The 26367-nt window shown below is 37.8% G+C and overlaps 1 protein-coding gene across 6 annotated transcripts in view; it reads left to right on the top strand.

Annotated features, from left to right (window-relative positions):
* Window positions 1-26367, top strand: part of TRAPPC9 (trafficking protein particle complex subunit 9) — a 281618-nt gene that overhangs the window by 82233 nt on the left and 173018 nt on the right. For all 6 annotated transcript variants that reach the window (XM_088148925.1, XM_088148924.1, XM_088148920.1 and 3 more), the window contains 3 exons: window positions 1178-1320; window positions 7112-7222; window positions 24801-24954. In XM_088148925.1, the coding sequence (XP_088005051.1) occupies window positions 1178-1320; window positions 7112-7222; window positions 24801-24954 (408 nt within the window). The remainder of the gene's footprint in view (window positions 1-1177; window positions 1321-7111; window positions 7223-24800; window positions 24955-26367) is intronic.

Raw genomic sequence — 26367 nt, forward strand, 5'->3', positions numbered from 1 at the left:
CTGAAAATGTCTTCTTTTTGGCCTCTGACACTGTTCGTTAAAGGAAACAGCACCTCTGGGATAGCAAATATTTTCCAGATAGAGGATGAGACTTGGCCCCAGCTCTGAACAGGGAAAATGTTTCTGCTTGGGGCTTTATGGAATAAAATATAAATGTTGTGGTTGATTTGAAGAAATTACTAACATCACATATAGTTTGACTCCAAGTCTCAGAATACAGAACAAAAGATCAGCCACTGCATTTTTGCTTGTTTTACAAAATTGGACACAATTGCCACTTTCACAATAACAGATTTGGTACATGTGAGTGTATTCCCACTGCAAATTTGCTTTAAATAAATTATCTGGAACTGGTATTTTTTATCTTGCTTAATTTGGCAATCTGTTCCATATTGTTACCAAGAAAACTACATGGATAGATTTGAGCTTGGCTCAAACATTTATTATAGAAATACATGGTTGGATGTTTTTATTTACTAATATTTTTAATTGATTATTGTCTGGTACTAAACTTTCTGTCCTTTGCCAAGTACCAAAGGGCAAAAAGAATCAAATTATATCCAATGAAGCAACAGTCTCCCTCCTCAAAAATGTTGATGTGAACTGGCATTTGATGTATTTAATATAGCATTTGTATTAATACATAATTTGTAAAGCTATTAAGGACAAACGCCAGTGTTGGAGCTCCAACTTTCCCAGAACCCTGTAGTTTCCTCATTAGGGGGGCAGAAGTGGTGTCAGAGAGATGGTTAGTCCTCCTCTGCCCTTTGGAATTAAATAAAAATTCAGCTTGTGTCCCATTGCAAATAATGGAGGTGATTGTCTAAGGTAGATGCACTTTGTTGGAGTATATCATAGCGCTGGCTTTTTAAGCTCTGTAAATTCATATTTGACCAGCCAGAGGAACTATCTGAAGTAAATCTAAACTAAATCTTAGCTAATTAAATCTCTCTGTAGACATACATATCTTTACACTGATTGGAACATATTTGATTAGCATACATACTTTCATATATACATCTAATATTGAACTTCTGCATTTGATGTGAATATCAAGTTACACAGGTCATTAGATACTTGTTTGGGTTAAGGACTTGAAGCTATCTGAACAATTTAGAAACAAATAGTATCATGTGAGAAATAAACAGATTTAATCTTTTTACTATTCTTTTTTTAGACATTGGAAGCCATCTTGAATTTCAGATACTCAGGAGGCCCAGGACATGCTGACGGATATTACAGGAACTTGTCCTTAGGGCTTCATGTGGAAGTTGAGCCATCCGTGTTCTTTACACGTGTCAGTACCTTGCCTGCAACAAGGTAAGTTGTGTTTATGGGGAAAAGTATTTCTTCATGTAAGGTGAATAATAGTAATAATAAAGCTTAACACCAATTCTGAAATAGTCTTTTTTTCTGCCAAAAACTCAAATAGTAGTGACTTTACTACTCAGATATTAAGATCTATAGACACATAAAGGCTTATCAGCAATTAGATTTGTTGATTCATCTACTTTTTTTTTCTAAGTAATTCATCAAGACTTCTCTTGAGGAAAAGTAAGAGACAATTTGTACACTACTCCAAGTATATTTTTTATTTATTAATGGATTATAATAATATTTATTATGTGCCATCAAGTCAGTATCAACTCTTAAAGATCACATATATTTCTCCAGGACAATCTGTGCCCAACCTGGTCCTTTAGGTCTTACAATGGTGCACACATCATTGCTGCAGTTGAGTCCATCCACATTGGTACTTGTTATCCTCTTCTCTTTCCTTCCACATTTCCCAGCATTATAGACCTCTCCAAAGAGCTAGGTCTTCTCATAGTGTGTCCAAAGTATAATTTAAGTGTAGTCATTTGAGCCTTGGGTAAGAAGTCTGTATGATCCACTTGTTTGTTTTCCTGGTTATCCATGGTATTTTCAGGAATCTTCTCCAATACCAAAGTTTAAACCTCTCAATATTTCTTCTATCCTGCTTCTTCAGAGTCCAATTTTTTGCTTCCATAGAGTGTCACAGGGAAAATCATTGCCTGCACGATTCTGGTTTTTGTAGATATACAGTAAATACATAATGGCATCTGAGCATCTTTTCCAAGGCTTTCATGGCTATTTTACCAAATGCTAGTCTGTGGCATGCTTCTTAAATGCTAGTATCTTTACTATTGATAGTTGATTCTGAAAGGCAGAAGCTATCCACCATTTCAGTAATGGAAGCAGATTGTCTGGATCCTTTCCAGTCAGGATTCAGACTGGGGTATAATACTGAGACGGCTTTGGTTCACTTGTTGATTACCTGTGGTGAGTTCAAGATGAGAGTAGTGGCTCTCAGCAGCCTTTGATACCATTAACAATTATATCCTTCGAGACCAGCTGAGGGGGCTGGGAGCGGTAGGCCCTGCTTTGTGATGGTTTTCCTCCTTTGTCCGAGGCTGATTCCAGTCAGTGTTGATGGGAAGCAAGTGATTGAGCCCTAAGCCCCTGCTTTGCAGGGTGTCTCAAGACTCTGCCTTCCCTCCCCTCCTTTGCAATGACTATATGAAGCTTCTGGGAGACCTCAACTGTTGGTACTGGATGAGGTATCATCAGTATGCAGATGATACCCAGTTATACATCTCTGCCCCTGGCAGTCCAAGTGAAGTGTTGAGGTTCTGCCATAGCATCTAGAAGCTATGAAAGTCTAGATAAGGAAGAACAGGTTACGACTCAGCCCCACCAAAGCTGAGTGGTTATAGGTTCTGGTTCCCCCAGATCTGGGAATTGTAGTGTTTCCATCTTTGGTGTGGCGCTGCCCTGTTTGAACTTGGTGCACAATTTGGGGGTTCTCCAAGACTCCCAGCTCCTGCTAAAAGAAGGAGAGAAGGAGGGAGAGAAGGCAGAGTCTTGAGACACCCTGCAAAGCAGGGGCCTAGGGCTCAACCAGTTGCTTCCCATCAACACTGACTGGCATCAGCTTCAGATGAAGGAAGAAAACCATCGCAAAGCAGGGCCTCTCACTCCCAGCCCCCTCAGCTGGTCTAGAAGGATATCATTGTCAGTGGTAGCTGTAGCTGGGGGGGGGGGGGGCTTTGCATAACTGGTGGCAGCTGTAGTTGGGGGGGCTTTGCACAACTGCATCTTGTGTGCCAGTTGCACCCATTTCTGGGTTAGGAGGCTCTACTCTTGGTCATTCACATCTTAGTCATGACCCTGTTGGACAGCTGCAACGTGTACTACATGGGGCTGCCCTTAAAGACCATCCAAAAGCTTCAATTGGTTTGGAATGCAGTGACGCACTTCTCACAATGCCACTTGACACCACTACTCTGGCTGCACTGGCTCCCCAAAGGCTTCCAGGTGCGATTCGAGTTGCTGGTTATCACCTTTAAAGCCTTACGTGTCTTAGGACTGGATTACTTGTGTGACTGTCTTCTCCTGAGAACATCTGCCGGCCCCACGTGCTTTCTTATGATAGCAATATCTATTCAATGACTCCTTGTATTTGAAAAATATAAGTTAATTGGAAAAATTACAGAACTAGTTCTGATACTTTATTCAAGTATGGTCCTTAAAAAGATGCAACAGAAGAAAATTCCTTTTTTTATTATTATTTTTAGCTATTCTATTTAGTATAGCAAAACACTGGAAAACTATTTTTTTTCAATCATTGCTGTTTAAAATTGTTTAGTTAATTACATTACTCACGTTTGATCTCATGTTTCAGTTATAGTAACATTGTGGTTCTTAATAGATTACCTCTGTCTATAAAAATGTTGCTTGGGACAGCAGTGTTTTAATATGCTTAATAAATACTTCCTTTTTGGAAAAAAGAGTGTTATGCAGAGAGAGAGAGAGAGAAAGAAGTAAAATTAAAGTCATGAAGCAAGAAAAGGAAACAGAGCTTGAAGTAGTTTAAATGATGTTTACTGTATCTCGTTGTTATAAACCTTCCTTGCTTCTGTTATGTCCAAGCCCTGCTTCACATGTCTTTTGTTCTTTAAAAGGCTCACCTCTTTCTTTTTGAATATCTCATCGATTCCATCAAACCACAACACTCTCAATCTTCCCCTTTATCTTCATACATTCAATCTTCAGTTTAGTCCTCATTTATTCTCTGTATGTGACCGAATCACCCTGACATACTTATTTCATACTGTACTCACTTTTGTATTCCGTCCACATTCTTGACTCTCTCTCATTTTATCACACACACTTCTTAATCCATTCCCCCTATGCTCAAATTACTTTATGTTTCTCCTGAATAACTTACTCTCACTTCCACATAACAAAGGGAGTAGAAGCTTACCGTTATACACAGGTGTTTTTGACAAACTCTCATTCTTCACATTAGACCACATGCTATCCAGTACTTTTTACTAGCATGTAAATATCTTAAAATGTATCCTTTCTTTTTTCCATCTTCAATAGCAACAAGGTACACAAATTAATCTACTTGCTTTAGTTTTGGAATTGGATGGCCTAGAAATCTGGATTTTCTTTTGCCATTTTATAACTTCCAACTATTTACTCCATTTCCCCAACTGTTTGTCACTGATACATTAATTTTAAAATCCATAGTCTCTGTTGAGCATTATATAACCTAGTTAAAGTTCATTGCAAATATTTGAATTCTCAGCCAACAAGTGAGCATCATCTGCACGCCAATGTACATGTGCCCAACCATCACACCTGTAACATCAATAAAAACATTCCTCCCGTATTTATCCATAATACATTAAATCACACTTCCTTGTGATTAAATCACTTCTTCCTTCAGGAACCAGTCTTTAACCGCATACTTGTGCAAAATCTTCTGTAGGTCAAGCTTATTCACTTTTTCATAGGCCTTTTCTAAATCAGTTTTTCTAAATCAACTTTATTTCTCACATTCATACATTTCTTAATGATCTCTGAAGGAGAAAATTTAATCTGCAAACCCCTCTCTGGCATAAAAGTATACTGCATTTTCTAAACTTTGCTCATTGTCACCTGTTGTACCATTTCAGTTAGAACTAAGCCAAATATCTTCCCAGGCACACTTAACATACTAATCTTAAAGCATTTGCATTCATTCTTGCTACCTTTCCTTTTGTATAAAGGAACAATGATCCTTCCAATCATCATATATAGATGCAGTCTTCATACATGTTAAAGAAGTCTCATAGTCACTCCAAAAGCAAATTACACCTGTATTTTAACATTTCTACAGTTTTCAGGTATACCTTGAACCTCACCACTTTTCAGCATTCTCACAGTATTTATGACTTTGTTTTCATCACTTTCACTTAGAAACTTAACATTTATAGCTTTCATTTCAACTATACTCTCTGACATACCAATATCATTCCCCCCAAAAAACTCTAAATATTCCTTCCAGCATAGCTTCACTTTAGTTTTGTCCTATATCATTTTATCACTTTTTAATTCCATTCACTCTGCTGGAAGCTCCTTATTTAGTCTTCTTCACCCACTTTCATTTTTTTTAATTACCATCAAAATAACTGAATTTTCTCTTGGTCTCTTTTACTACACTCTTTGCCGTTATCAATATCTCTTGATTCACATTGTGCAATATTCCTCTCTTATCCTCATTTTTTGTAGCTATCATTCTCACATATGCAATTTTTTCTTATCTACAGCCTCTTTCACTTTAAGATTCCACCAAATATTCTTTTTCATACTTCCTGTTTAGCATAGCTGTACGCACTTCTGTGGCATTCTGTAACATAACTCTCCACTCTGTTCCAATGCAGCTTTCGTAGACTCTTTCGTGACATCTACTTTCCATTCATTCTGTTGGGATATTAATCTAGCTTCTAATACTTGTTCATGCAAGACTTGTATTTTCTCCTCCTGCAGTCATTCATTCTCATTTATTTCTCTTTCCTTTTCTTTCATGTCCATTTTTTCTAAGACCCATCAAAAAATTATCTCTTCTTGACCTCTCATCACTCTTGTAATTATAAATCTTTTAGATTTATATACATTCCTTTGCAATGTATGAATAAGCACGAATAGACGTGTGTAAATCATGTGTTTGAAATAGACACTTTTCTTCTATGCTGTCACTATTCCCATTCATTCTTGGCTCATCAACTAGCCCAACTTCTTTATTCTCTTGTCTTGTTCCCACCTATCCATTCATGCCATCTAACAACATACTTTTTCTCCCTAGATCATATTCATTCAGAATGACTGAATCCTCTCAAACTGATTTCTGGTTCTTCCATTATTACCATTCATTGGAGCATAACATGCAACTATTATCAAGTGGGACTTGCTATAATTGTACCAGCCTCCCTTCTGCAAAGCCTGAACTGCTTGATGCTGTGGCTGAGCTGGCAATGGAGTTCCCAGGCTATTGATGTTGGGGGACTTTAATCTGCCTTCTCGGGACCAGGATCAGCTTGGCAGTTCACCATGGACCTGATCCATGTTATTAATGGCCTGACTCACTGTCAGGATCACATGCTAGATCTGGTTTTTGTCTTGGGGCAGTGACAATATGATCTGGAGTTGGGGGTTGTTATGATCGGTCCCTTCATTGACAGATCACTCCCTGTTAGGTTTGTAGATCTTCATGTCAGCTCCTCACCACAGCTGTGCCACATGCAGTATTCCCTGCTATATGTTGGGACAGAGCTGGAACAGTTCTAGTATGCCACAAACACTTATGCAGAGGACAAGGTGAAACTTGATTTGGTATCAAACTAATGTCTATTGCACAATAATTAATTGCAGATATAATGAAAAGTATTTTTAAGCAGCCTAGTGAGCCATCTCCAGAATTTGCCCTAAAAGAAGATGACGTTGAATTTAAGAGACTCCCATCTCACAAAAAGAAAAGTTAGAAAACCTAATCTGCCCTCAAGGTCATATTTGTAGCGATTTCTCCGCTTTTAAAGGTAAATTATTTGGGAAAAATACTAGACTTGTTTTCAGATAGCCACAGTCCTCATCCAATAGTGAATCTGTGTGATAGTGCAAGAGCTCTGTTTTTTGTATGTTTCATATATTTTGCATATATGACTGGTCTGAAAAACATTCTGTAAAAGTATGTGTTTAATAAAAATTATCGTTACCATACATTCTGATGTCACAGTTTTATTTATTTTAATTTTTCAAATAGTACTCGCCAATGCCATTTGCTCCTTGATGTATTCAACTCAACAGAACATGAACTCATGATCAGTGCAAAGAACAATGAAGATTTAGTGTTGCATGCTGGAGAATGCCAGCGGTAAGTTTAATCTCTGTTTCTTCACTGGGTTCTCCTCTTTTTCAGATATAGCAGTTTACAGTATGTCCAGCCTTATATTGAAGAAGATACTTTAATTTGAAAAGTTTATTTTTTCAACACAATTTATTTTTCTACCAGTAAGCTTTTTGCATTTCTACCTTTATGACAGCATGTGGAGGATGACTGGGGAGGAAAAGCAGAAATAAAACAAAAACAAACAAAAAACAAAATTATAAGAGCAATGTCATGAGATAACAGCTTTGATCAAAAACATTACTCTACTTTTAAGGAGAGGAGTTCTGGGTTTCCTTAAGGATTTCCTTCTGTGTATTTTGTTTTGTAAATTAAACATCAAATAATGATTTAAAAATTATATTCAGTTTAAAAGCTCCAGTGTACATATAATTTAACAGTATAATAAATACCCTGTTAATACATGCACCATTGCTTCCTTTTCCTCTCCTACTGCCAAGATTGAACAGTCCTCTGGTCTTATATACTTATATGCCAGCTCTGCTGACTGATGTTATTTTATTGTAAATTTAGAATTTGTTGTTTGTGATCTCAGGCCTTTATTATTTGGATTTTTCTCATTGTTGGATTTAACTTTGTATACTGCCCAGAGTCACTGCTGTGTGATGGGCGGCCATAGAAATTGTTTTTAGAAAACTCAAACACTTGCTTTTGATACTCACATTTAAGGATTTTGAAAAGGTATTCTATAACCTGCACATTTAACCTGGAAGCCAGTGCGGTACCTGTCTGCCTTGATTTTCTATTTTAAAAAAAGGTAATGAAGATATTCAGAGAATTGTGCAGAATGTGTGAGAGACAATGGCATCCATAATCCACATTTGTTTTTTTTTTAATTATGATTTATATTTAATGTTACAGTGCGTGATATTGATTTATAATTAGAAGTGGGACTCATTATTGTTTATATTACCTAAGGTTTTGGGTTCTTAATGCAGTGTTTTGCACTGAATAGCCCTGAATTAAAGCATTAGTGAAACGGTTTGTGAAAATGTTGATCGAAAAAAAGAGTAGCTCTCATTCCACTTCCCTTTCATCTGAATGGTTTTCACTTCTATGAAAGGGATTTTTGTATAAAAAGTTATTTGATCTAGACAGAATAGATAGTAATGTTAAAACTGAGATCAAGGGGAAATGCAGTTTTCCAAAGATGTAATCGACTGCATATTTTTAAAGTGTGAAGGAATCTAGTGTTTCGGAAAGCAATGGATGTATAGCTTCAGCACTTGTTATATTTTCTAGCTTCCGTACATCCAAAGGAAGAGGGTTCAGCACTTCAATTGGCAATTGATAATGTTGATTACAAAAGAATAGCATTTTCTCACAATGAAATTAAAATGCATCTCTTGTTTTAATTTTTTTTAATATAATTTTAGAGTTATGCTAATTACATTTAATTGGTATGGCTTGTTATGGTCTTACTGCTAAAGATGCTTCCAGATACTGTTCTTATAATACTAAACTAAAGAAGTCTAATTCTTCCCTCTCATCCACACTTCATTCTTGAAAACATCATAACCTTTTCAGTAGCTGAAAATTAATTTTCTTTTTGGGCAGTTTTCTGACTGTGCAGATTTTTGAGACTAATTCTCAGAGTGATGTTTAACTCTTCCATCCAGACCTTCCTTGTTGTAATTTTTCAATTCCTCTTGCCTGGAATAGTTTAAATATAGTAAATATATTCTGTAATGTGTTGAGGTACTCTGTAAACACAGAAATAGAAGAAAATATGTGCCCTGTATCTTACATAACCAGGAAATCAATATTCCATACAGACTTCAGTTCCCCCATTTACGATTAATAAGTTAATGATATTAACTAGAATTATTGTTGTAAGTATTATTTAGAAAATACATTTAAGTTGTTCCAATATTAAACATGTGGGAGATAGCCATAAGGAGGAACAAAACAAATATGTCAGTCCTTGGTTCTACCTATATGCTTCCGTGCATATTAGTAATTTTTTCTAGTAAATGGGGACGGAGCTTCACCATGCTCTAAAGAACCATGGTCATTATATAATCTTCAGCTTTCAAATGGGGCTTTTTATGCCACTTTGTATTTTTCTGGAGCATCTCAAATATGTAAGGAGTTTGTTATTAAGAACGTATTTACTTAATTTTTTTTTTCATTTTGTTAATACCTTAACAGTTTGGCTAGAGTATTTCTTGTTCACAATGAGTGGACTCATCATGGGTGACTGTATAACACATCTTCAAAAATTACTGAGGTTTTTTTTTTTTTAGTCTTTCTGACTATAGGGACTGTGTTCTTTGTCGGCATTGCATACGCTATGAAATAAGGATCTCCTTGCTCTCCCCAATGACATCATTGTTAAAATTAAGGATTTTGAAAAGGTATTCTCTAACCTGCACACTTAACCTGGAAGCCACGCATCACACTGTAATGTGGGGGGGAAAGTACAAATTGAGTAAAAAAAAAATCTAAGCTTGTTGTAGCAGCTGCAATCAACAAATGAGTCATAATGTTTCGTGCATTCCCAAGCTATATCTGATTTATGTGCTAAGTTTTATGAAGCCAGTTTTTCCCATATGCTTTGCAATGAATGTTTGGTTGTTACCTCATTCACTCTGCTGTTGGCAAAATAGCCTCTAAACAAGCCCAGGGCGTCTCCTGCCAAAACAGTCCTGCAGCTAACTAAACAGTACTTTTGGCAGTTAATCAGGAGGTTAGTAGAGTCATGTTATGATATCCTAGAGTTCTCCCTAGAAGAAACAATTGCCATTTTAGGATAGTCTGGATTATCTGATAACATTCATATTGATCAACTGTTTCAATTACTTATTTTCCTTTAAATAATCCAGTGCTTTAATTCTGATTTGTGGCAACCTGACTGACCTCTTCCTTTTCTTATGATGAAAAGAGTATTTTTACTGCAAAAGCAGGTGAGCAATAAAAGGAGGAGCCGGACAGGAAGAAAACAGACAAAGCATATAATTAAATGTGATTAAAAGCAAAGAGTAAGAAAAGAGGTGAAGCGTATCATTAAATGCTGCTCTGATTCATTTGTATTTTTAAATAGTTTTATAAATGCTCTTTTCTTTGGCAATGAAAGATTTGTGCTGGCTGTAGAAAATCTAGGCTGATCTGTATAATCAGTCTCTGGAGATCAGAGAAAGCAAGAAGATGGTATTTGATTATTGTTTCCTTGAGGAAACCCATAATTCTACAGTATGGCGAGCAGGACTTGCCAGTCATTTGTACTCTTTCCAAATGCCTTCTTCTCCCTTCTGCATAGCTGGAGATTTTCTTTTCATTTGTCTCCAAACTGAAATGCTTGTCAGCCAGCAGAATAAGTAGGAGGAGGGTATTAATTTATTATTTATGGCAGTAGGATCAACCTTTTTGGCATTAATAGACCCATGTACCTCATCAGAAAGTATTAGCAGAAGCTTGGAAGGAGGGATGATCTGATTATGGAAAATTGTGGCAGGCTTTTCCAACTTATGTACTATATCCATTCCCCGAAAATAACAAACTCACCTAAGTTAAAAGGATCTGACATTAGGTCACACAAGGAATAGGATGCTGATCCATGTAACCATTTGAAAAGTAAGGTGTGTCGGCACCAGCTATTTTCCTAATATATTTTGAGAACAAGTATATGGTATGTATCTCTTCTCCCCTCGCCCCCAACCCAATTCTGCAAAGTGGTAGTGAGGACCTTTTTGATGAGATGCCATCATTATCTGTGTCCTCCTCAGCCTCTCTGGACTAGCGTGATATGCTTGCAGATAGGAGGCTGTCATGTGGCGGATTGAAGTTTCCCTTTCTCTGTGCAGATCTGTTGGTGGAGAGGTGTTTCAGCTTGTTTCACAACAGAGAGTAAGCCTTTCCTATACAAAGGAATCTCAAGAGCGTTAGTAGCAATTTCCACCCCTTGGTTGCGGTCCATATTCCAATAAAAGCATAACTATATTCACATTTCTTCAATTCAGAGTGAATCACAAAGCTACCTGCCTGTATGTACAAAGACACTGATGTTAAGAACAAATCAAAGGATACACTCCATACCTCCCTGAATCATAACGTCATAGAGTTATTGATCTATCAAGTTTCCATCACTATAGCTGATGAACTTTCATTTTGTGTTAACTCTGTCTTACTGTTAAATCCGCTATGAGATTTGAGAGCTTGGGAAAAAAAAAAAATCACGATTGAGATACATAATTAATGAGAGGATATAGCCTAGTGTTCCTGTCAAACCTAAGAGTTTTGCTATATGCAAAATATATTATTTATTATAACTCTGTAATAAGATACTGAGATATCTAAATATTAAAACTCATTAACAGGATTATAACCTTATTTTGTGAATGAAAGGCTAAAATGCTTTCATTTTATGAAAATGCTGAGCTGCTGAGTGAGGGTGTATCTGCATATACCCTCTACCTGTCCCAAAAGCAACAGTGATGTCTCCAACTCTACCACCCCTCTCTGCCCATGGAATGCATTTTCTCCTTCCAGATACAACTGCCACCCTTTTGCCCAAAGATGGCACTGCAGAGATACCCACCAGTTTCAAATTAAGTATGCTGCCCAGCTTCAGCAATCTTTCTTATTCATCACTCATCTGACTTTGTGACAATAATTCTGAAATCTTGATAAATACTAGATTTTGCATTTTTATCTTTAGATCAACTTCTGATTTGATATTGATTTAACATTCTGATTTCTTCCACTGTCATCACAATTTAAAGTAGGAAAAAAACCAACTTGTTTGAAGGAAATGAAAACGGTCATTAATGGGAAACGTTTTAATTTGTTTTCTGGCTTATACTAGGAGAGCAATAGAGTGCTTGTATTTGCAAGCAAAATTCTTATTTGTATCTTGGCTTAATAAGTGAGATATGACTGGAATGATCTACTAACTTAAAAGTTTTGATTTATTAAGAAATTAAGATACTACGTGTTCTCGTGTATATTTTTGACTGAATTTGCCTGCTCATGTTGTGCAAAATATTTTTTTTTATAGAGAGGAATTTTACTGAAAAGTATCTTAGATGCATTTTGGAAACAGAATTATTCTATCTTGCCTAATTTGATAGCAAGCTACATGCTATTTTCCAGAGACAATGTAAAAAGTCACTAAATGTAAATACATTTCCCCCCCACATACACATATTTTAATGAAGGGACAGGTGTAGACCAGAGGAAGAAAAAGTGTTTGCTCTATTTGGAGGAATCTCCATAGAAGCAAAATCACTGGAAAGAGAAGGTGTAGTTTCACCTCTCATGATCTTCAGGCACTCTTGAATCTACCATGCTTATTTCTGGATCTGTTGTATGTGCACGTGTGACACACATGCTCCAGCCCAACTCAAGAGATGGCTGGGAATTGAAGTGTTTCCCACCCTCACCTTAAGGATTTAACATCATTCTTTTTGGGAACATCCATTGTGGCTGTGTGAAGATGTTAAACAGTCTTTCATAGCTCTTTTACTGTATGCTGTTTCTTGGAGTAGAAAGAAAAATATCACGTTCTTTAAATAGTGGCAAACTAGGAACAGCATCCAATTTCTTCTGTGACAAATACTGCATTTCTCATTAATGGTGGCTTGAAATTGCCTTTAGTTGCTATAGTAACTATATCAGTTTTACACATAGCATTTATTCTGAGAAAGGTTATTGTGGCAAATGCTATTAATTGGGAAGCTTTCCCATAGAAGCTACTATTTTTAACCTATGTTAACAAAATTTCACCTGTTAAATATAGCAAAAATGATAGATCAACTGTAAATGGTAAATGTTAACTAACACCATTGTTTTTACCAAACATAGAATAGATTTAGTTCCTGATCGGTGAGTGCAAGAAAGTTGATATTACAGTTGGCCACCCTACTCAATGTAAGGAGTCTGTACCTGAAATAACATGTGATACATTGTAACCAAAATCTTCTCTAATCACATAAAAATTCAAGGTAAAAGGATATGTAAATGGGGGGGGGGTCATTCTTCCCTATTCCTACCACATAAACTCTCCTCAAAGAATTCTTTTCTCCCTCTTAACTTAATTCTGATATCTGTGATTGAGTGAAGAGAGAAAGTTCTGAGAGCAAGACAAAGCCTGTAGAAAGGAAAGGCCATAAGAAAAGAGATGGACTTGACTCCCACCCTTTGGCTCTAAAAATAATTCTTTTCATCTCCTTTACATATGATTGGAGTAAATCTGGTTCAGAACATAATGGGCTACTGCCATCATATATATTTTGAGATATATACGAAAGTACAGTTCCAAATTTTGGAAAAATATTTGGGATATCCAAATAAAACACAAGTGGTCACATGGATATCTGATACAGAAAGACATGCAAAATGTGAACAAACTGAAAATATTCTAACCACAGACATTGTAAAAGAACTAACGAAGAAGGTGAAGAATTAAAAGTACACTAGGAAAAGATGAGCTTTGTGGAGTTTGGCTCAAAGATCTTATTCATTTTGCATTCTCATCTTGCAAATAACTTCAAACAAATGTTGCAGGAAGGATTAATAGATGACTGGCTCAATGAACCTTTTCCAGTTTTATTATGGGCTTTTTGAGGTCCTGGCCTCAGAACAATACAGATCATCCCAAATAGAATTCCACCATTGGTTATATGAAGCTATTATGATAGTTTTATTTTAAATTTCCTATCTAATGATCTTCAGCACAGGCACTGCCTTTTTCTCAGCAGCCACATGTGGTTGTGGTTGTGCTCAACAGAGATTGTACACACATGGTCTTAATGAGAAATTCTCTGTGACCTCAAGATTCCTGAAATTTTGTTTTTTGCCTTGATGTTGATGATCTGTTCCTACAATTGCTTATTTTCTTCTTGCACTTTTAAAATGCAATTTTGTGTTCCTTTTTGTTCCATCCCTTTGGATGGAGATGTCCATTTTCTGAAGAAAGCCACTTTTTTTCTCAGATTAAGCCTTAATCTTTAACTATCCTGTTGACCTCAAGTTTACCAGTACTTCCCTGATCTGTAGTATGTGGTGTAGTGGGGTTTTTTTATTACTACACATTTGAGCAATTTTGAGCCATTTACAAAAAGTTGATTCCTTGACTTTCCCACGTAGCTTATTTTTTTACCTGTCACCTCACTGTAAAAACATACTGTCTCTTAATGTCAGATATGACTTTCTTGGGAATATTTTCATTTAGATTGTTGATCATAATATGTCTTTGTATAATCATCAGTTTCTAACTCTTAAATGATCCTCACTTTGACTGTGCAGAAAGACCGTGACCTGCAACAGAAAATTTCCATAATAATAATATGCATTGTGACTCATCAGTATTGAATTGTTTTGGTAGTTCATTCTTTTAATCTCCTCCGAGCAATATGAAGCTGATTTCAATCTCCTAGAGACAAACCTTTAATGCTTATGACTAACTTTTCATTCAAATTTGTGTAGAGTAGTAGCAGAAGGCATTATATTTTTCTTTCCCCTGTAAGTGGTGAGGGCAGATAGAGAAAACCATATGAGCAAATGTTCTTTTTGTGCTGAAGATAATGAAGCAAGCTCTAAAGCGGGGCCTGGTTCACCTTTTATAGAGAAATCAAATAATAAATAGAGAGGTTATCCTTATGCCACCTGTATACTTAAAGTAGTTCTGGAGATGGCAGCCTAGAAATTAAAACAATCAATATTGTCAGTGCATTTATAGCTTATAGGGCTCGCCTAACTTGCTGCAAAGCAATTTCTTCCGTACTTATAGTGAAAATAAATTAAGTCATAAGAATTTGGGGTAATTATTCTCCAGGTTATAAAGCTTAATTTTGAAAAAGTAAGAATAAATAACCTGCTTTTATTTGAGAGGCATAAAGACAAGTCATTCAGGTTGGCCCTTTATTTAGAAGATAAATATTCCCAGGCTTTCTGACTCAAAATTGATTTTTAAAATTACTTTGTATGCTGCCTGTTCCCAAATTCTTTGTGAGGGGCAACTGCTGTGTTCAGAGAAGCCTTTTTTCAGCATTTATACATGACCAAGGACTGTTCTCTAAATGGATTACAGAAAATCAAACATTAAAATAATTACAGAACAAGAAAAAAAAACAGACTTCAGGTTAAAAACTCAGTAACGTAAGACTGCGCACATTTCAGAAATAATTTGGAAAAAGTGCTTCAGATTTTGGGAACCCAGCACTTTTCTGCTATTCATTATAGCAGCCAGTTGTTCTCTAGGCTTGAGGCTTTAGCTGAAAAACGTGGCTGTTTTAAGAGTTGCACTGACTTCAGTGGGTGGATTCCTTTCAGGAACAGACAGAAGTCTGAAAACAAAAGGGTGTTTCCGTGAATAACAGAAAGCTGCTGGACTCGCATGAAGTCCAAAGCACTTTTTCCAAATGATTTTTGAAGCATGCGCAGTTCTAATCATAGTATCAAGTACACACAAGATAAAAAATGCAATGCATTCAGATGTTCAGCATTTAAAATCTTGGGAAACTAAAAAAGTCTAGCGTGGTGCAAAAGAGACTAAAGAAAAGGTCATGGGGGGAAGTATTAATAATGTTATCCCTCTGTTTCCGTCCATTTATCAGCTACAGCATAAAAACACAACACACGTGCAAATACAGTTATAAAAAGCACAGAATGCAATATGGAAATAGAAATGCCTGACAAGCCAATGCTCAGACTTCTTAGCACTGCTTGCTCATACCACATTTCCAGAACCAAACACCAGTAGACAGTCTGGAAGGACCTCCCTGATAACGGAATAAAAAGAATCACTGGAAGTTCTAGAACAGCCAGCAGGAATGTACTCCTTCCTCTCTAGTCATGTCAGCAGATCACCACCTATGGCCACTCAATATCCAGTCATTGAAATAGCGCCTTAAAAAACGGGCTGCAAATCAGCTGAAGTCCACGAGCGGTATGTAGGTCTTCCAGACGAAACAAATAATACAGTATTGTGATTGTGCTCTTTTCAGTCAGGTGACAGAACTGATCGATTCGAGGCATTCTTTAAAAAGAAATGGTGATATGTTTTTAAATCCAGGAACCCTTCCAAGTTTCGCACTTGTGCAGACCTCTGACACAACATATTAGAAGTGCTGGAGCAACAGGGATAATATGCAAAAGTAAATCAGTACAAAATTAATCAGCAGCAGAATAAATGAAATCTTTCCTTTGTGTACTCCTAAACCAGGAACAGTGACTGCTTAAGGCTGAATGATTGGAACAATAAAGCATCACCTTATTTTATTAAATATTATCTTCATAGATGAAAAGTGCTTAGAGGATATGAGATATGTTAATCAGCAAGAATACAAATGAACACTTGTAGCCATTACACTTTATCAGGCAAAGGCTTTAGCACAGCTCTTATTTGTAGAAGTAGTCAGTCCATATTCCAACTGTATTCCTTATACAGGAATCCTATATTTGATACTCCCAAATGCTTCTTAAATGCAGCTCTTAGACTAGGAGCAGGACTAATCAGAGGAGAGACAAGAGTTTGGCTAATAATGTTTAAATACTGGCTTAACCTTATCTATCAGTCCACTGGGCTGCTTACTCTGTTTTAGTGATACATTCCCTTCAGCAGAAACTCCTTCCGTGTCGTCTTTCTCAGACTGTTTGGTGTAACCTTGTTGGTCTCTGGCTAAAAATCTGATTGTCCAACAATTACTCAGAAGTGAGCTGCAGGGTAATTTGGACAGACTGCCTAGTTTTTGTAGGTCACCAAAAATACTGAAGAGGCATGGATCCCTATATTGACTCCTTGGCCTACTCAAACTACTGTTGGGCTTGTACCAGTTCCTTCAGCACTGTTGCAAGGTAAATATTACAAACTTGCAATGGCTCATTACATCTGCCCTTGGGCCACATAAGAGGTAGAATCAATCACATAAGTTTTTTATATTGTAGGCCTTATACAACATTGTGTCAAAATTTGTTCTTCTCCTTCTAGCACCAATCCCTGGATAATCAAGACAGTTTCTAGGTTGATTTTCTGCTCGCTGTTCTTTATACAACCTACAAGGTTGCAAAATTTTGTTTTCTAATATTAAGGCTTCTGCAGGTGATCCATTGTAAGTTTTAAGATTTAAAATGGATTGCTATATATGCTTATTTTTGTTTATCTATTTTGACTAGGTCTTCCCCCCCCCCTTTTGATTTCTGTTTTACATGCTGGCTTGGGGTTGTAATAAATAAAAATTAAATTAATTTCACTGCAGGAAGGCAGATTTAATAAGTGGAGATTTTCCAGTTTCCTAGCAGTTTTTAAAAGCAGACCTTTAGACAAGTTTTAATCATTGTGATGAGATCATGATTCTTTCACAGTCAGCTGAGATAATATGATCTAGAAGTCCATGGAATCATTCTTTGTCATCCATGAACATGTTATTTATCTTTTTGCTGGTGAAAATGCCAGTACAGTGGATGAAATGGACCAAGAATCAAGACATAGTACTGGGCCATTATAGGTTAGTGTTTAAATCCATAAGACTGATCTGTAATCCCATCAAAATTGGCATGAGAAGGATGAGCTCTTATAATCCTTAGTTTAGATGTAGGTCCCACAAATGGAAATCTAATAAAAAGTACCTCTTCTTGAAATGTAAGCTACCAAAGGTTTTGAATGCATCTTGTAGAAGTCTTGTCTGGCTGCACATGATGGTAGAGATTCAGGTTGTGCAAATAGGCCTATTCAACAGAATTGCAGAAACAACAGGTTATTGAACAAGGAGCTCTTAGCTGGAGATAAGTGATCTTGATTCTGGAAGCACCAGATCCAGGTCTGCAAATACTTAACCTTTCATTTGCTCTGCACATAGTCAATCCATTAAACTAAGGATATTAGTATATCATTACAAAATTCTTGAAGTGTAAAAAAACAGTTGATGGGAGTTATTTTTCTTCCAGATATTCAAGTTTCCTTGGCAATTATAGATGTGAGGGGTGTAGATTATCTGGAATTTAAAACAAAGAAAGAATGAAGATTATCTAATCTGGCCTTGATTGTTTTGGATCAATGCCACACAGGTGGCGTGCACTAATATAGTCTAACACTCATATATTCTAACACCAGTATAATCTAACACTTTTGTGTAGGAATCATACCTGATGCTTCTTTTCAAGGATCCTCAAAGGCACCTATATTTCCTTAAGGAAGGGTGACCAGAATATCCCCCTTGGAAATACTACCTTCATGAGGTGTTCTGTGAAACACACATATTCTTAGTACAGTGGTACCTCGGGATACGAACGCCTCTATTAACGAACTTTTCGGGTTACGACCAGCTCTGGCCGCAAAAATTTACCTCGATGTGCGAACTCCGCCTCGGGGTACGGTCGTTTTTCCGCCCTGACACATGGTCCGCGGCCATTTTCCCGGCCCTGACACGTGGTCCGCGGCCATTTTTGCGCCCTTGACATGTGGTCTGCGGCCATTTTTCCGCTGTGCGGCGCCCGGCCGTTTTTGTGCCGCACCGGGCTGTTTTCGCGCCGCGCCATGCGGCGCCCGGCCATTTTCCCGCCGCGCCCGGCCGTTTTCCTGCCACGCCCGGCCGTTTTCCCGCCGCGCCTGGCCGTTTTCCCGCCCCTGACATGTGGTCCGCGGACGCCAGAACGGATTAACGGTAATTACATTGAACCTTATGGGAAAATTTGCTTCGGGGTGCGACCAAATTCGGGCGGAGGGCGGAACGGATTAACCGTATTTACATTGAACCTTATGGGGAAATTTGCCTCGGGGTGCGACCAAATTCGGGCGGAGGGCGGAACGGATTAACCGGATTTACATTGAACTCTATGGGGAAATTTGCCTCGGGGTGCGACCAAATTCGGAGGGCGGAACAGATTAACCGGATTTACATTGAACTCTATGGGGAAATTTCCTTTGGGTTATGACCAACTCGGGATACTCCCAGAGTCACGGAACGGATTAAGTTCGTATCCCAAGGTACCACTGTATCTCTGTAAGTCCTCTTGTATGTCAATGTGTAACTTGCTCTGAGAGTAAGGAGGGACTGAGCAGAGATGCCATCAAACTTTTCAGAAGCATAGCAGAAGCATACCTTATTTTGAGAAGGTACACAAGTAGATTGTTTGTCAGGTTCTTGTACAGTTTCATTGGCCTTGCAATAATGTATTGGCTGCAGGACATCCACTTTGGAGATTATGACAGAGGAATGCAATTACTATCTGATCCTTTCAATCCTGTCCAATACACTTTATATTATCAAGATAGGAAATTATTGGAGGTGTCCTTTATGAATACTATAGAAATGTCTATGAGACAGTACATGGTGTCCATTTAAAAGAGAGGATTATTAGATAATTGCTTTAAAAATCTAGATCCGCTCCTCAGAGATTAAGAGTTATAAATTGGCCTATAATCCAACTCTTCAGTTTCAGATACTCCTGGATAAAACAGATTATTTCTATTGGGGGTACAGAGTGTGATGCTCAGATACACCACTGTGCCTGCAGAAATCTTCCTTAGTGCTTATCACCTTTGTGCCCTTCTTGACTTTATTTTACTTTTAAGAGATTCTTCAAATAATTATTTTTTAAAAAAAACTGCTACTCTGCAAAGCTAAGCACTATCCTGTGGTGTCATCTTGATTTACATTAGCATGGAGTCCTTGGTACTCTCTGAGTGTGGTTGTTTACTTGCAGATGTTTCATTACATGACTAGGTAACATCATCAGTGCTAGAAGGGAGTGGGGTTTGCTCCCTGTTTATACACAGTAGCTTGCTGTATATGTTGATGAAGATTCTCAGTCATCCAGGTGGGATTATCTGGAGGTTGAGTCATGACAACTGGACTTCTTTTCTTTTGGTTAGGTATGTTTTGCTGCTTGTCCAAGCAGCTTCTTCAGTCTAGAAAGTTGGTTGGGGGGATCCCATAAATGTCTTCCAGGATGGCTGCATTTCTCACTAACATGATGAGCTCATTGAAGGGACAATAGGAGATGTGATTAATAGAGTCTTTGGGATGTGGATGTCTTACTCCTAATCCCTCATTCATCCCCAAGTGGGTCATTAAGTGCTGCCTCCCTGGTGAACTTGTGAAGTGGTTTTAATCTTCCTGGGGACTGATGAAAGAGCAGCACGAAAAATGGGAGACAAGTTGTGTCTGAGGCCTCCACCTCTATTGAGGGAAGGATTTTCCACTTTGGCATAAATGGATTCCTTCACTCCTCTCTCAGACCACCTATCTTCTCTGTCCAAAATGTGAACATTATTGTCCTCGAGTGAGTGTTCTTTTTCTTTTAGATGAAGGTAAACTGCTGATTCTGGTCCTGTGTTGTGGGATGAGTAAGGGATTAGGAGTAAGACATCCACATCCCAAAGACTCTGTTAATCACATCTCCTGTTGTCCCTTCAACGAGCCCATTATGTTAGTGAGAAACGCAGCCACCCTGGAAGACATTTATGGGGTCCCCCCTAACCAATCTTCTAGACTGAAGAAGCTGCCTGGACAAGCAGCGAAATATATCTAACCAAAAGAAAAGAAGCCCAGTTGGCATGACTCAGCCTCCAGATACTTGCTGTATATGGTTGAATCTGTCCATGTGTTGTGAGATTAACGAGTTTTCATCATGAATTCTGACTGCTAATTGGTGTTCATGGATGTGCTCTGCTAGCCTTCTGCCTGTCTGTCCTATATAATGGCTGTTACAGTCCTTACATTGTATGTTGTAGATGACTCCTGTTTTGATGACTCCAAGGACCCCAACCATAGATGACTCTAAGGACCCCAACCATAGTTTCAACTGCAAAACTGAACATCCTAGACCAAGCTAAATCCAAAAATGCTAGGAAATTCCTGGAAGCTTGGCATTCAGACAAATCAGCCATCAGTAGACACATAGAGATAAACCACATTTACACACTATTCAAAAGAGACAACAAAAAAGCTAAGAAGGAAACAAAAAGACCAGAACACATCCCCTCCAGCAGCCTACATCCAGATAAGCAGGGATTAATACCAGACAAAAAATCAAGCAGAAAACAATACCCTAATCAAGGAACTATCTGGGGGAGAAAACACCCCCCCCCGCAACATTTGCAGGGCAAGCTACTGTATATATATACATATCATTTATTTGCAACCATAGGTTTTAGCAAAATTCATTTAAAATTATAACAATCCATATCAGTTCAATACATTCCCTCTAATATTAACAGCACTGTTTTTCAACATTTGCTTTCGTATGTTCCTTGCGGCAATTGCAAACAATGCAATTTGTTTTTGTTGCATGTTCATCTACAGCATTCAACAGAAAATAGATTTTTTTCTTCTAAACTAGAGTGATTCAGACATGGGAGTGTGTGGCTCTAGACAAATGCATCCCAGCAGTATATGTGGGTCGTGAGACTTGTGACTATGCCTGTTACTATAACCCTGCTTGCTTCTCTTACTCAAAGACACTTTGATCCTAACACTGAAATAAGGTCTTCATCCCTGTCATTTTGGGCTGGAGAGAAAGCCACCACTTTAGAAAGTTCCCCGTTTCTTTTTAACTGGAAGCATCTTTCACTGGCTTTGCAAAGACTCACCTGCTTGAGTATTTAAGCCTCCCAACCCATAAAGTCCAAGTTAAGTCTCCCAACCCACATACATTGTTTTGGAGGGTGTAGTTGGTTTGTGCACTACAGTGATGCCATGTGTTTGTAATAGTCTGTTGGTTGTTTCTGAGATGACAGGGAGCAAACTCCCCACTCACTAGAGCTGATAATGTTACCTAGTCAGGTAATGAAATATCTGCAAGCAAACAGCCAAGCTCAGAGAGCACCAAGGACTCCACAGTTCAACCCTAAGCTACATATATTCTCCTCTGTTGGAATTATATTAGTGTTTCTGGGTACCACATGGACATTTTTAGAAAATAAAGATGTTGGATAGCTGCAATCCAGTGCTTTGTTTGGAAAATTGCCCATTTGCCTAGAAAGAAGGATAAAGCTAGTCTGACGGAAAGGATTTGGGAGAAGGGTAGAGGGAATGGCAGGGAACAACATGGTTACCAGTAAATAGGCATTCTGTGACTCACAATTACAGTAGCCATTTTATAAATCGTAAAGTTCCCGTGGCAACTATTGTGTGAGAACAACTGTATTAGTTCAGTCCCAGGCTTGAGATGACCTTATTGGATCGTTGTCTATGAACCAATAGAAGGTATGTTACTATCTTATTTCTCTGAGCTCTCTTTGAAGCTTTTGATACCATCAATCATAATATCTTTGGATTATCTGTGAGATTTGGGAATAAGAAGCCCAGCTCTGCAGTGTTTCAAGTCTTTTTGATGGATCCCAGATGGTGTTGCTTGATGACCGCTACTCTCCAAAAATGTACTGTACTGCCCCCCAGGATTTGAATTTTTAATTTATTTATTTTTTACATGTAACCACTGATGATGTTCATCCAGATTTTTGATGCTAGCTACTCTCAATATGCTGAAAGCTCCCAAATCTATACCTATATCATCAAGAAATGACATAAATGCTACTTACAGTTGGAACGGATTAGATGAGGGATAACAGAATTGAATTCAAGCGAGGCAAAGATGCTCTTTATGAAGTTCTCCTAATTCTGGGGATATGATAAATCTGTTCTGGTTGGAACTACACTCCCTCAGAAAGAGTAGACCTAATTGCTTTTGATACCTAAGATTGAGATAATGGCCTGAAAGAGTTTTTATCAGCTCTGTCTGATATGCCAGCTGTGGCTGTTTGTAGAAGAATACAATTTTAAAAAGGTGGAGCACCAGCTGCTGCTGTTTACACTTGACTTCTGCAATGAACTGTATGTGGAACTGCCTTTGTATGTAGCTGAAAACGTCTTGTACTGATTGCAGCAGCCAGACTGTTCTCTGCAACAGCCCAGAGATCCTAGCACACAAGCATTAAAATTGACACATCGTCTTATGTCTGGGTTGCCTAAGAAAATACATGCTGTACTTGACATGATTCTTGTCACTTATTAAGGTCAACATCAGATGACCTCTAGATTTGCTGCCAACCAGAGGTCATCCAGATTTTTGCAGCCCAGATCTGGTGGCATCTGTCAGCCATAAAGAGTCCCCTCTGATTGCTACAGGATATCTTAGCAGTAAGTCAAAACTGGGCCTTTTCAGTAGTTGCTGCTGAACTCTGGAATATGCCCCCTTCAGAAACTAGGAGTTAACATTGCAGGCCTTTACAGCAGCTATGAAATGCATTTTTAGTCTAGTATTTCTTTCATTGTTTGTGTGCTTTATAAATAGTGAGCCTATACATTTTTCAATAATTGTATAAAGGTATACATGAATGATAGTTATCATTTATTTAACACAGTTAAAATAAATGTTGGAAGAAATGCTGGGCCAGCATCAGCCCATCTGAGTTTTCTGATTTCCATCAGAGTCTCAGCTCCCATAGACTTTGTTTTCCTAAGGCAATGTTTCTCAACCTTAGCAACTCTAAGATGTGTGGACTTCAACTCCCAGAATTCCCAGCTGTCTGGGGAATTCTGGGAGTTGAAGTCCACACATCTTAGAGTTGCCAAGGTTGAGAAAAACTGCCCTAAGGAATGGGAATCCTACAACCATTCCATCCTTCTGTGAGGGGGAAGAAAAGCAGGTACTTTCCTTTGCCTCAGGTAAGAGAATAGAAGTTTGGGGCTCCTCTGTTTCAGTTGCTGTGAGATAACTAATTATGAAAAAGGAGAACAACAATTCTTTTAATGCTGCATTGCAGCTACTGTACCCTGTACCCTACTGTACCCAAATAAAAGTGTATTTGTACACTTTTATTGTAAGATGCATATGCATTATGACTGAGTGCTTGAATGTTCTTGTTTTTCTTTCCCTTCCCTACCTCTTTACCTTCTGGGTCATTTCTTCTTAGGTGATTAGCTTGAAAGTAGGGCTTGTCTTCTTATATTGCTCTGTAAGCTGCTTTGAAAGCTTTTCCAGTGAAGTGCAGAGTATAAATATTTTAAATGAATGGAAAAACGAGGCTGTTGTTGAACCCAGCACTGTGAGAAAGGAAGGGTAGTCATTACAGGTAGCAGTAAGGGCCAACTGGTTGAACACATTTGCCCCAGTGATCAGTGTTCCCTCATGGATCAATAACTAGCAAGGCTCTTGAATGTATGGACCAAGAGCAATTCATAGGGAAATAGGAATGCTCTTACAAGAAACTTCTCCGGTGTAGTTCTCACTGACATGCACATGTGTGAGGAGAGGAAAAACTACATTGTTGCTTGGTAGCCAACTGTATTTTTTATTAACATGCTTGCCTTTCCCAGTAATTCTTAATTATAATCTCTTCAATGATAACTACATGTGTTTTTCTAGAAATGTATGAATACTAAAGAGGTCCTCATTGCCGAGAAGCAGCTTTACTGTCATAGCTCAGCATTTGTCTTAATAATCATAATGTTAGTCTGCACTCCCTTGATTTATGTTTATTAGCAGAAATTCATTCTATCACTAATGTTTCCTGTTACTTAACTGATGTGATGCACGTTTGCCATGTGATCCACGAAATGTTCCATAAATGTTTGCCAGTAATTATTTCTCTTTTCAATTGTAGCATGGCTATACAAGTTGACAAGTTCAACTTTGAAAGTTCCCCAGACTCTCCTGGTGAAAGAGCACAATATGCAAACTCAAAGCAGATGGAGGAAGAGAGAAAGCAAGCAAAAAGTTTGGAGATCAACAACAAGTTAGACATTATCTGGAAAATTATATCCTTTTTTTCAGAAATTCTGAAGTAGGGCTATGATGTTTAATTCAATTTATTTCTAGGAATGAATCTGAAAAAGAAATGGCTTAAAATGGAGTATTTCACATGACTGCAAACTCTTAAATTCATTTTACCCAGCATGTTAATTTCTTGGTAAGATTCTTACAATGCCTTCTCATTTTCTGATTCAGTTGAGTATTCTACAAGATCTTTTGGTTTTGTGCTTCAAATAATGAAGAACTGTATTGTATATTGTTTTGAACATTGGAATAATTCTGAGTCTTCCAAGATGGCACTTTGAGAACATCAGTAAGAAAATAGACAGAAACTGCCTTCTGACCACAATGGACTTACATCCATTGGATGTAAGGAGAAGAAATATGATTAGGGAGATGCTAGAAATGCCTTTGCCTAGTCCCCAGAGGCATTAGAAATGGCAGACTTTAATGGAAAACACAAAGGTCCATTGATTGGAAGCACCCCTTTGCTTTACTTTTCCTTCACAATACACTCTTTGTGGTTCTTCATATATCAACTTGTAGCATTAAAGCATCTCACTAATTTTTTTTAAAGTGTAAATTACCTGTCAGCTTGAGGTTGTGAAATCATTTACAGTTGGACTATAGTATAGTTAGCAGTAAATTACAGCTTTCCAGACACTTAACCATTGTTCAGCACTTGTCTTCACTTGTCAGAAGACTCTCAGATAATGAAGTCTTAAACACAAAATGTTATTGTTCAATACAGAACAAAGAATTCAGAGCCTTTAACTATCTGCATTCCCAGAGTTTATATTCTAAGCTTTTTTATCTCACCCGTCTGACATAATGGATACTTGGTTGGTCACTTGGTGGCTCTGGGAGGCAGTTCTAATGGGATTCTCTGAACCTGGGAATGAGGAGGCTTGTTTATGAACCAGTGACAAACCAGAACAGATGTACATTTAGTTTGTCTCATAAATGGGGAGCCAGCTCCTCTCCAAATCAAGATAGAGCTAAATAAATAAATAAATAAATAAATAAAATCAAAGGCATCAAGGACTTCCTTAGTAGATGAAAGCAGAGCTAAAGCACATACCTATCTAATTTCAAACATTTGGTAATATAACCCCTATTTGGCAACAAGATTTTATGAGAATCTAGCTTTCCTGATTATTCTTTGGAGGCTTGACAGCAGCCCAGCTATGTTTACATAACAGTTTCTTGTAGCCTGGGAACTGCTGGTTTCCATCTCACCAGTCTCTGCTCTTACAAATCATAGGTGAACAGTCTATTAATTTGAAGCCCTCGGGGCAAGAATCAATGAGAGAAAGTTGGCTTAAGTGGAAAGAATGGTGGCAGGTCTAAAGGGTGGACAACCTGGATGGAGTACCTCTGCAGACCATATTTTGTCCACGGCCTTGATACCAGGTAAA

The sequence above is a fragment of the Python bivittatus genome, unplaced genomic scaffold (assembly GCF_059951505.1).
Source record: "Python bivittatus isolate LINGU-HERP-01145 unplaced genomic scaffold, Pbiv_v1 ctg000590_np1212, whole genome shotgun sequence".
Taxonomy (NCBI): Eukaryota; Metazoa; Chordata; class Lepidosauria; order Squamata; family Pythonidae; genus Python; species Python bivittatus.